The 12,137-nt window shown below is 32.0% G+C and overlaps 1 protein-coding gene across 2 annotated transcripts; it reads left to right on the top strand.

Moving 5' to 3' along the window:
* Positions 1–2,948: 2,948 nt before the first annotated feature.
* On the top strand, positions 2,949–10,192 carry LOC129896240 (ADP-ribosylation factor GTPase-activating protein AGD5-like). Of its 2 annotated transcripts, none has more exons than XM_055972096.1 (12): positions 2,949–3,123; positions 5,938–5,996; positions 6,107–6,197; positions 6,377–6,431; positions 6,521–6,611; positions 6,742–6,973; positions 7,227–7,307; positions 7,402–7,594; positions 7,822–7,973; positions 8,333–8,521; positions 8,604–8,662; positions 9,820–10,192. In XM_055972096.1, the coding sequence occupies exons 1-12, from the start codon at positions 3,073–3,075 to the stop codon at positions 9,977–9,979; spliced, it is 1,413 nt and encodes a 470-aa protein (XP_055828071.1). In that variant the 5' UTR covers positions 2,949–3,072; the 3' UTR covers positions 9,980–10,192. The 2 variants fall into 2 exon arrangements, with proteins under 2 accessions (XP_055828071.1, XP_055828072.1); XM_055972097.1 differs by lacking the exon at positions 9,820–10,192 and adding an exon at positions 8,734–9,807 and having other exon boundaries at positions 2,962–3,123.
* The last annotated feature ends 1,945 nt before the right edge of the window (positions 10,193–12,137 follow it).

Below are 12,137 nucleotides of genomic sequence, written 5' to 3'. Positions count from 1 at the left end.
GTAACGAGCTAAGAAATAGATTTATTGCCAGATGAAACATAAAAATCTTATCAAAGTCGCCTTTTTTCCATCTTTAACAATTTCATGTTAATGGATTTTCATTCAATATTATTTCTTTGGGTGTTGTTCTTTCCTGGACTCTGCATGAATAGGGGATACATAAAATATTTTTTTTGTATTAATCAGTCAAGAACTCAAGATGATTAGCTTAAGAAGAAGAAATTAATTTAAAAATTACATGTTAAAAGTCACTTGTAATAAATGGTCAAGGCACCATTTCTACTCTCAAAAATCATGATTAGGTGTGTTTTATATTTATCTTTCTGTCCTATTCTTAATTATTATTGGTGAAGAATGATTTGGAATTCAAATATTATTATTGTGTCATCATGCATTTGTATTGTTGACACTCCTAATTAATTATGGAGCCTAAACTAAGAAACCAACCTAATCCCTTCACTAGAATCTTCTTTGGCATTATCTTATTTTAAGTCGATGGCACATATTGTTCGTCGTACAAATTTATCTTTTAGATTATTTCATATCTAACTCTAAAAAGGCACGTATTATATAAATTTGAGTGATCTTTATATCAATATGTTGAATTTTCGTCTAAGATATCATGTACATTTTATTTTTAAAAATTTAATAGTCCTACTTAATCCGTCTTCTGTCAGAAGCGTTACATACATTACAAGACGTTCCATTTTCCTTTAATTTCTTTCCATAATAGTCATAATACAATTGTATTATAATTTCATAAAATCTTTTTTTTAGATGGTTTAATCACATTTTAAGAAATAAAAAAAACTAAAAATTATTTGATAAGACTTTTCCTAGATCATGAGAAGATTTCCCATCACATCCAATAATCTTTTCTCCACTTCATCATGGTGCGAAGTGTGAAGCATTTGACACCTTAGTGAGTCACGTATGCAATTATTTTCTTTTAGTACAGATAATTAAATATAAATAGAGAAAAAATTATTAAATTGGATATAAATGAATTTTAAACTCAAATGCTTGATATTTCAAATCAACATATTATATAAAATATAAATAGAGAAATTTAAAGCGCAGTTACGAAACAACATAACTGTTGTATTAAACAAAGAGTTGCATTCAAACGACGAGTATGAATTATATCAAGCGGCGGATATTAATAAAACAACGCATGAAAGAATTATATCTGCGTACATGTATGTTATATATTTTGCTACAAAATTTAAAATATAGCTACTTTTCATATTTTTCTAAAACTATAACTATGTATAGTATATACAAACAAAGCTAAGCTTTTGGTTATTCCAAAACTCTTTTTTTGGTACATATAAAAAGGAGGGGCAACAAGAAGGAACTAGATACCTTTTCATATTCTTGAAAAGCTTCATTGTGAAGTCCAATTTTTCAGATTTTTTTTTCAACATCTCAAATAATAATTCTTAAATACATTGATAGGAAAAAATAATACATCATAAATTCCTTCATTCTAGTGTATAACAAGTCCTTATAATTAATTTGATTGTTTCTTTTTTACAATTTGAGTAGTCGGAAAAATAAAATAAATATTTCAACTTTCCATTGAAGTAGTCAAAACTTAAAAATAAAATTTAATTTATTTAATTAGTTTTCTGATCAAGACTTGGTGGATTTCCCATAGTGTTATTTCCCTTTAAAATCATAGTCTATGGTTCATGAAAAGCATTGCCTCAAGAAAAAAATTATTACTAAGGTTTTTTAGGCCACCTCCTAAAAAAACGTTGCCTTAGGTTAAAAAAAAGGGAAAAACTATCTAATTAGACATACATCCATTCCATATATACTAATTTTACTTATACTTTTGAATAATTACGTATCTTATCGCTAATTAAGAGTTTTCTATCATAATTTGAAAAAAATAATCCTAGATACATGTATTTTTGCTATCAGATATACTAAAATGGGAAGGAAGGAGAGCGAGATGGGAAGGGAGGCGAGCGAAATAATTATGTATCCCAAATACATGTGAATCACACTAGATCCATGTATATATATGTATCTGGCATGATACGCATGTATCTGGAATACTAAATACATAAGAGATTGATGAGTGAGATTTTTCTATGTATTCCAGATACATGTGAATTCACTTGAATACAGTGTATCTTGAATAAATTATACCCAATTTTGATCTCATGTATCCCGAGATATATATATCTGGAAATATCTTGATACATAAAAATATGATAAAATTCATAATATTACAAACTAAAATATATCTAAGTAATTAGCTCTAAAACTAGTAAAATTTCTCTATTAAAATAAATGGTCAGATATCACACTTTCTAGTTTAGACCACTCTTTTCAGGTATGGTTAAAGACCCAATTTGTTGTAGTGTATAAAAACATCTAATATATCATAAATTATTAAAGAATTTACCTAAACTACTATTTTATGTTCTCCTTAAAGGTATTACTTAATTAGTACTCCATTTATTGAGAAGTAAAGATAGATTTTTTATTTTTTATTTTTTATTTTTAAAAAATGTCATAAATCTTCTCTTTTTAAAGACATCCAACTCTAAAACAAATTCAATTGATCAAAAAAGATTAACAGTATTTAAAATAAAAGAAGAAAAAACATATAAGGAAAATATTTAATGTGGGTATATTTTACTTACATATGCATCTGATCATATATGTATTATTTATTCCAACAAATATTTGAATGCTTTTGTCCTTATTAACTTACAAAAACTAATATATATATATATATATATTATGTGGACCCCACCTTCAATAATAAGATTAAAAAAATTAAATAATTATGTTTGGTTATGCATGGAAATTCCAACTAAGAATAACTACCAAAGACGTCCTCTTCCACGCGCAAGATTCCAATATAAAGCCGCAATATATGATTTTATTATTCATAATTTATTTTTTTTATTTTTTTTTAAAAAGTGTCATTATTTGAGAGTCCACTTTCAAATTTTCTTCTTCTTCCTCTTCTTCTCTACTTTCTCCAAATATTAGAAATTGAAGAAAAAAAAGAGGAGTTTTATAGTTTTGGGGATTTAATTATACTCCACCATGAATGAGAAATCAAGAGTTTCAAAGTGGCTTAATGCTAAACATACGAAGGTACTTTCAATTTGGTCTTTTTTTTGTTTGTTCATATGTTATAAGAGAGTCTATGATTTGTCAAAAATAGTTTCTTTATCTTTCGAAATAGGATATAAGATCTGCTTACACATTATTCGAGATAACACTAGTATATATGGTGTTGTTATTGTTGTTTTGTTCATATATTATAAGAGAGTCTATGATTTATCAAGAAATAGTTTCTTTATCTTTAAAAATAGGATATAAGGTATGCGTATACATTATTCGAGAAATCGCTAGTATATATGGTTGTTTTGTTCATATGTTGTAAGATTACTTTAGTATTGGATAAATTGCTAGTAGTTAATCGAATATTTTTTGATAATTTGTCACTAATTGGAATTTGATTGCTTTTGTCAAGTAAATTTTAACCCAAATTCATGACTAATCATTGTTCTTGGTGTTTTCATTTTTTGGGGTTGATTGATTGATTGATTCTTGGATTATGTACCAATAAACTCGGGTTACTGTGTCAAGTCAAATATCACCACATAAATTGAAACGGAGGAAGGGATTAGTAGTTTTTTGCTGAGAAACCTGAGTTTTCCTAATTCAAGTAAATTTGATCCTTATTTTGATTTTGATTCTTGTAATAAATAGTTCTAAAAAAAGAACTTTTTTGGGTTTATGGGATTATCAAAATTACTTTCTTGATTAAATTTTTATGGGGTTTTAATTAAACAGCTTTTCTATGAAATTCTTGAAGAAAAAAAAAGATATGAGCTTTTTTTTGGTATTTTGGAGAATTTTCTTTTGAATGTGTGCGAAAAATTCGAAAACAAACTTTCTATCTTCATAAGGTAGGGCTAAGGCGGGTACGCACTACCCTTCTCAGACCCCAGTTGTGGGATTACACCGAAAATGTTATTGTTGTCGTTGCCTTTTGACTTTCCTTGACAATTAGGTGTTTTGGTATTTGGACTTATTCCTTGACAGACTATGTATTTTAATGTATATTGATTAATACATGTCTTATTTATTTGACATGTCTGAGGTTGGTTAAGCATGATAGACTAAATTATCTGTCCAAAAAATTATATATATAAATAAATTATATCGAACCCGGGTAAAGTTGTTGTCATGTGACCAGGAGGTCACGGGTTCAAGCTTTGAAAACAACCTCTGGCAGAAATGCAAGATAAGGTTGCGTACAATAGACCCTTGTGGCCGGGTCCTTTCCCAAACCCTGCACATAGTGGGAGCTTAGTGCACCGGGCTGCCCCTTTTTCCTTTTTGGCTTTAGCAATTGAAAGAAGTAAAGAGAATCAGTATGTAAATAAGCTATATTGCTCTGTCTCTCCAAAAAAATCAGAGCATTTTTCGAGGATTTGATATGCATCTGTCGACATTTTTGAAGAGTCCGACCAACATAGTAAATAAGTCTGTGTTTCGTGTATATACATAGTTCTTGTTGAATTTGGTGCTATCTACCAAAAATGTTGTGTCAAATTAGTATATTGTGGCTGTACACAGCTGTATATGTTGAGAAGGTCATTGAAGGATTTTCTTTACTTGTTTAATAATAACAACGTTAGGTGTAAATGGAAGTTTAATCATTTTCAATTTTTCTCGTGTCCTTTTTTTAGTGCTTAGCTCTTAGTCCTATGTGTAAAGTTGTCACTGTGTGACCAATTGATCACGTGTTTGAGCCGTGAAATCAGCTACTGATACTTGTGTCAGAATAGGCTGCCTAGTCACTGGAAACAAGAAACTTGAAATTGAGATTTTGGTGGTTTTTTTGCAAAAGAAAATCAATTTGGAAGGTCCTTTTTCGTATTCCTTCTACTTTACAGGTTTAAACCAATTTTTTTTGTTGTTTCGACTATAGAGAGTCCTATGGAAGTGTCGAGAATGTGGTCAGAAATCTATAATAGAGTCCGACCACAACGACCTAATAGAATCAGATGTGTTGCACGTATATAAATGTTATCAGGTCATTTTAGCCAAATACCAAGAGGACATGCCAAATGGCTAGGCTGTTTTATAACTCTGATGAACTGTGTCTGGAAATATTTCTGTTGTTAGTTTTCATACCATAGCTTTCTAGTTAGCGCAAAGTAATATTATGATAGGAAGAAATAAGAATTGAGGAACATTTTTCGGAACTTGTTACTCTTACTCTTCAAAAATGTTGATAGGTGTGTGTCGGATCCTCCAAAAGTACAACATTTTAAGAGAGTCAGAGCAACATAGCTATCAAGTGTTATTTTGGGCTGCTGTTGTTTTGGGAAAAGGTAGTCTTTTTTCTAGCCATTAAACTAGGCTAGTTCAATTTTAAGGGTGAATGTTGATTGAGTTGCTGAGAGGATTGTCTGGTTTGACTTTGCACGGAGTTTAAGAAAGGAAAAGACTTTTGAACTCTGTGGTCTTAAACTAAAGATAGGTAGAATGTACCAAAATGTTCTTTAATATTGTGGTCTTAAACATGTCACGTGGAAAGGTAGAATCAAAGAGTTGCCAGAAAAGGAAAAAGACATTCTTTTTGAAACGGACTAACAAGTAAAGTAACACAAACAAAATGTAACGGAGGGAGTAGAAGTCAGACATATTCTTGTAATTTGCAATGTGGATGTATTAAAGCATTTCTCTATCTTCAAAATAGACTACTTCAAAGGCAGATTTCCATAACGTATTGCAGAGGGAAACATAATCAAGCCGACCCCAGTTAGTTTGGGACCGAGGCATAGTAGTAGTTGTTGTTGTATTGCAGAGAGAGCACGTACGTTAACATATATTCAGTTAAGTATCCCCTTTCAGATGAAAATGAACTTTTCTATGATAATGTTCTTGTAGATACTTGAGGGACTACTCAAATTGCCAGAGAATCGAGAATGTGCTGACTGCAAAGCCAGGTACATCTATGAGCATTAGTATTAGTAACGTGGACTAGATAAAGACGTAATGACACAACTTGAATGTCGCTTAGGTTCCTTTCATGTTATTGACTACTTATTTTATGCAGAGGTCCAAGATGGGCTAGTGTGAACCTCGGAATCTTCATATGCTTGCATTGTTCCGGTGTTCACAGGAGTCTTGGAGTACATATATCAAAGGTGCCGGTTTCACATATGTCTTGTTGCTGCACCTTGCTATCGTTTTGTCATTTCAACGTTTAGAATGTGTTATCCCATTACAACTGATCACAACCTTTGCGAACAATTATATTTACTTTTAAATTTTTAGATGTTTTCTCATAACCTACCGATGGAACTTATGCATTATCTGTATGCAGGTAAGATCTGCTACATTGGATACTTGGCTTCCGGATCAGGTTGCATTTATTCAAAGTGAGCCAACCATGTATTCCTCTTCTTCGTATTATATTTTCAGCAGTTGTTTCTTCTCTTTGAATAACTTAACTTCTTCTTGCTTTTAGCGATGGGAAATCAGAAATCAAATAGCTACTGGGAAGCCGAGCTGCCTGCAAAATCTGACAGAGTTGGTATTGAAAATTTTATCCAAGCAAAGTATGACATCATAGTTAAACGTTCCCCGAATTGTCTTACTATTATTGTAATGAAGTCATTAGTTTCTTCATCTGAACTTGGAAATATTTCACTTCATGATCAACTTTACTAACTACCGTGAATGTGCTAGATATGTGGAGAAAAGATGGATACCGCGAAAAGGGAGTGTGAAATCATCTCCAGGTGCCAGAGGAGAACATAATTCAGCTAGTAAACCTAAGACTGAAAGGGATGCAGAGTTAATCAAGCGGAGCATGTCGTTGTCTCAAGAGAGGAAATCTTCTCCATTACCGGATGCAGATAGAACAACGCTGTCTTTGAGGAACAGATTACATAATGCATCTTCTGAATTACCTAAGAAGGTAAATACAACTTTTAGAATCATTTTGGATTGTTATATACTCACTTCCTTCCGTTTCAGTTTGCTTGTCTGATTATTGACTTGACACGGAGTTTAAGAAAATAAAGAAGACTTCTGAATATTGTGGTCGTAAACAAGGAAAGAGGCATTCTTCTTTAATCGGACTAAAAAAAAGAAAGTAAGACAAACAAATTGAAACGGAGGGAGTATCTAGTATGAAGTGATAAAATCTTGGTGTTCAATCTTCCGAGCAGGTTGCTCCTGATCCCAAGCCAGAAGTTATTCAGAATGCAAAACCGGTAGCCTCCATGGAAGAAGCAAAGCCAAAAGCTAACGTAATCCGTCACTGTCTGAATAACTAAAGTTTTTTACTTTCTCTTCATACTTTTAAGATTAATAAGGAATTTGATGTTTAGACATGGTTAACAGGTTTCTCCTGATCCCCGGGAAAACGTTCTTCAAAATGTAGAACAATCAATCTCTCAAGTCACAAGAACAAATTTCTCTCCAACTGTATCAGCCGCTACCATCAACCATGCTGCTAACGTTTCTAAAGTTTATACAGAGGCAACGAAAGAAAATGGATCTGCTTCAAAAACGCATTCCATTGCAAGCCCCCAACGTATGTTCCTCTATCTAAATGATTCGTGTAGAGTAAAGTGGAAGTAATTATGTAGTCAGAGGCAGAGGCGGATCCAGGATTTGAAGTTTATAGGTTTCTAAAGCGATCTCAAATTAATATACAACATTAATTGTAACATTCTGGATCCGCCACTCATTATGATCTACTGCTTACTCCTCAGAACTTAAATCTTTCACCACTGATTTTGTGTGCGGAATTTTCAACAGCGGAACCAAAAGCAGTAATCCAGCAGAATGCCAGTTCTGCCACTATAGAAAACAAGAACAAATTTGATGCTGGAATTGAGGAACTGATCAAAGATTTTCAATGGAATACACAGCCGGTCTCAGCAAACCCCTTGAGCAATGGGAATAATGAGGTAACGGATCTCTTCGACGAGGTGCTTCCTTTCTCATTTCTAGTTATGATTGCAAAATCCATCAGTTATAGCAATTGCTACTGACAAATCCCTTTGGCTTGTTCGTGTGTTTGCTTCTTCATATTCTGAATCCTCTTACTGAAAATCTTGGTTCCGTCACTAACTACTGGAATAGCACTGAGCTAAATACTTGACAGAATCGATCCTGCCCCTTGTAAACATTGTGTCTCTAGTTAGATAATAATCTGGTACGAGTCTGTTAAAACGTACAAATGCTACTGTCAAATGTGCTATTTTCCTCTACGCTTTTTTCCTTTCTCTGCAAAATTTTTATTTCTTTACCGTCTTATTCATTGTAGCCCCCCACGAATTGTCCTACTGTCCATCAGCAGCAACAAACGTTGCCACCTCCACATCAACCTCCGCTCATGCCTACTACGATGAAGCATTTCAGTGGTTCACAAACCGTCTATCAATCATCAAACGGTAACCAGTTTAATTTTCAAAACTGGGGAAACATTGGCAGTCAGGTCCATGGGACAAAACAGGTTGGCCTATTGCATCCAATGAGCTTTTCTTATAATCCAAAATCAAGCATTCTCTCTTACTAGTTGTCGACTTTTCATCCAGATGGGAAGCACTCAATATTTACACGCGTCTATGTCACCAGCCTATGCTATGAATCCCAGGTACATGGAGCATTATCTCTCTTTGCAAAAGGCATAATATATAAATAGACACTCAAACTTTGCCTCAACAGGCAAGTAAGCACTCCAACTTTAAGAGTGCACATCTAGACACCTAAACTTGGTCTCAACTGGCAACTAAACGCTCTAACTCGTCTTCAATGTGTCTCTTGGACACCCGATGCTGAAGTGACACATTATCTAGGTTCCAGTCATTGGTGTCTAGATGATCATTTTGTAAGTTGGAGTGTTCAACTGACATAGAGCAAACGAGTTGAGGTATCTGAATGTGCATCAAGTTGGAGTGCTTACTTGCAAGTTGAGTACAAGTTTGAGTATCTATTTACGTATTATGCATTTGCAAAATGTTCATACCACATTCATACATGTTGAGACCATGTTGATTTTCCCTTGTTTAGGCTAAATTGTTTGGCTACTTTAGCTGTTGTATAAAGGTTAATAGTTTTACCAGCGAGATGAACCAGTTGCCATGAAAAAACAACCTAATAACCTTAACAACGTCTGTTACTGCCTAGTCTATACGTGAAGTGACGTTTAATCAACAGCTGACAAATGATGAGCACTTGGGGGGTTGGGGTGGTGGTGTTGAAGCAGGAAATAGGAAAAGAACGAAACAAAGGGCTCGTTAGAGAATGTTACATTTGCCCCACTCCCTCATCAGTTGTGTATGGATCTACTCGTCCCACTACAACCAGACAAGCGATATGAAGCCAGGCATTGAACTTTCAGCCTTGCCTAAGATCTCGCATTCAGAAAGATTTATGTTATGTTAATCTCTATGAAATAGCTCATACCGTAGAATATTAAGACGTGTCAAGGACACTCTCCTTGAGGATATTTGGTAAACATAGTAAAAAAAAATGATTAGGCGTATCCCCAGGATTCAACAAGCTCTTCCAGTCATAAACTCAGAGCGGAAACAACAAATTAGAAGAGATTAGAACCCAACATAGGAGATATAAACTCACTCTGACCATTTTTGACCATTTTTTCAAAATGTAACTTGGATTAGTACTCCTCACGTCCCAATTCTCATGTGCACGCGAGTCCAATCCCTTTTCTTGCTCGTGAATATGGACCTTTAATACATTGGCTAGATATACGTACGATAAGCTAATAACTTTTTTTCGAATTTGCAGCATGTTTTCTGCAATGCCAGTAGTACCAATGAATGGAACAACATCAGCAGGAGCTATTAGGCCTATGTCAAGTTTGCCAACAGTTGCAGTTGCTCCAATACAATCAGGATATAATTACGATTTCTCATCGTTAACACACGAAATGTTATCGAGACGATAAACTATTACTACTCGAATTAATCGTGATTTTTTTTCGATTTATTTAGAATCTGCAAATATTGTAAATGTATAAACAGTTCTACAGAAACTTCTTCCATTTTTTTTCGTATAGGTGTTGAGCATAACAGGGGAACTATACTTGTGTACAAAGAATTATTGGTTGGTCCATGTTATATACAATTTTTTTATATATAGATATATTAGATAAACTAAAGATGTGGTTCTCTACATCATTGGATATGGGAAAATATACTCGCACGTGATGTTTATATCAAATCAATTTAATTTTCAATGATTATGTGTATTTTGACATTAAAGTCAAATATTCTGGTGTAAATTTTAATTAATCCAACAAAAAGCAAATGATGATATTTGACTGGGCGTGAAATTTAAATCATTATTTTTTTGAAATTTGTGGTCTGAAATAAGTCAAGCACATTTGTGAGGCTGTAAATCATCCCATTAAAGATAAAATGCAAAGTTTAAAATTATTTATGAATAAGGAAATATGACACATAAATTGATACAAAGAATATTAAATTTGACTTATCTCAATAATCAACATTGTATATGACGATCAAAGGTTGCAATAAAATGATAAATACTCTCTAATTTTAGTAAAAGATCTTGGATTTAAACCTTGAGAAATAGATCATTTTAATAGAAAGTATTTTACTCTCAAAATTAAATTTCTTCACGTAAATTTAAAGTAGTTAAAACCAAGCGAATATCAAATACTAAATGATAAATCAAAAATATCATGTATGGATTTGTTGGCCTAACTTACTAACAATAAGTCAAGCCCTTGGTACTCGACATTTGTTAGGGGTCAATTTTGGACTAAGGTGTCCAATCAATTATTAAGTTATTATCTAACATTAAAATAATGAGTCAAAATTGACTTATACATATTCTTATTTGACCTAATCACTTATCTTTCCTCATCTTAATTAATTTATTATTTTGTTATACCAGGTTAACAAGAGATAATTCCATAAATAGAGTTTGAATAGGATAAGATCAAAGATGTACGTAACTTTATATCTAACTATATGAATTAGAGAGATTATTTTCGATTCACTTTGGGCAACTCTCTTTTTTTTTTATGAGAATTTAAGATCGATAATGTAAACGAGCCCATACAAACAAAGTTAAAATCTTCATGAAATAACATAATTAATTAATCAATAGGAATGTATAGAACATCCTCATAAACAAGCTATATAGCTATAGTTGATCAACATGAAAAGACATTATAATTAGTTGATAAGAGCACGTAGAAATGTGTCTAAGCTAAAAAGCAAGAAGATAAGGATCAAGAAGAAGAAATCACAAGTTTATTTGATTCGCCTAATAGCAAAGTCAGAAATTTATATAAAATAATTATAGGATAACAATTTTTTAATCAGATTCCTCAACAATTCATTAGATTTTTTTTATATTAAAAAAATTCAACAACTTATATAAAATCCTATTAGATGATCAGATAAAGCGCTCAAAGAGGACTCCATTCACAAAACTCGATTTGAGATCTCTGATTAAGGATAAAATTTATATAAAATAATTATAGAATAATAATTTTTTAATCAGATCCCTCAACAATTCATCAGAATTTTCTTTTATATCAAAGAAATTCAACAACTTATATAAAATCCTATTAGAGGATCAGATAAAGCGCTCAAAGAGGACTCCATTCACAAAAATCGATTTGAGATCTCTGATTAAGGATAAAATTTATATAAAATAATTATAGAATAACAATTTTTTAATCAGATCCCTCAATAATTCATCAAAATTTTCTTTTATATCAAAGAAATTCAACAACTTATATAAAATCCTATTAGATGATCAGATAAAGTGCTCAAAGAGGACTCCATTCACAAAAATCGATTTGAGATCTCTGATTAAGGATAAAAGTTGATTGTCACATGGTCATTCAACTAATAGTCAAAAAATTACAATTTTTTTATTTCAATTTTCTTCACAAAAAAAACTTTTTAAGATAATAACTAATTAACTACTATAATATTAATTAATTGAATGACCATTTAAAATAATAGCTATTAGTTGATTCTTAGGTTTTAAAAAGTTTCTTTTTCTCTATCATTCCAAATAATACTTTAATAGTTAGTTTAATACCAATTCATCACAAATAATTT

Source organism: Solanum dulcamara, chromosome 7, assembly GCF_947179165.1.
Source record: "Solanum dulcamara chromosome 7, daSolDulc1.2, whole genome shotgun sequence".
Classification (NCBI taxonomy): Eukaryota; Viridiplantae; Streptophyta; class Magnoliopsida; order Solanales; family Solanaceae; genus Solanum; species Solanum dulcamara.
This window is presented reverse-complemented; position numbering and strand designations above follow the sequence as displayed.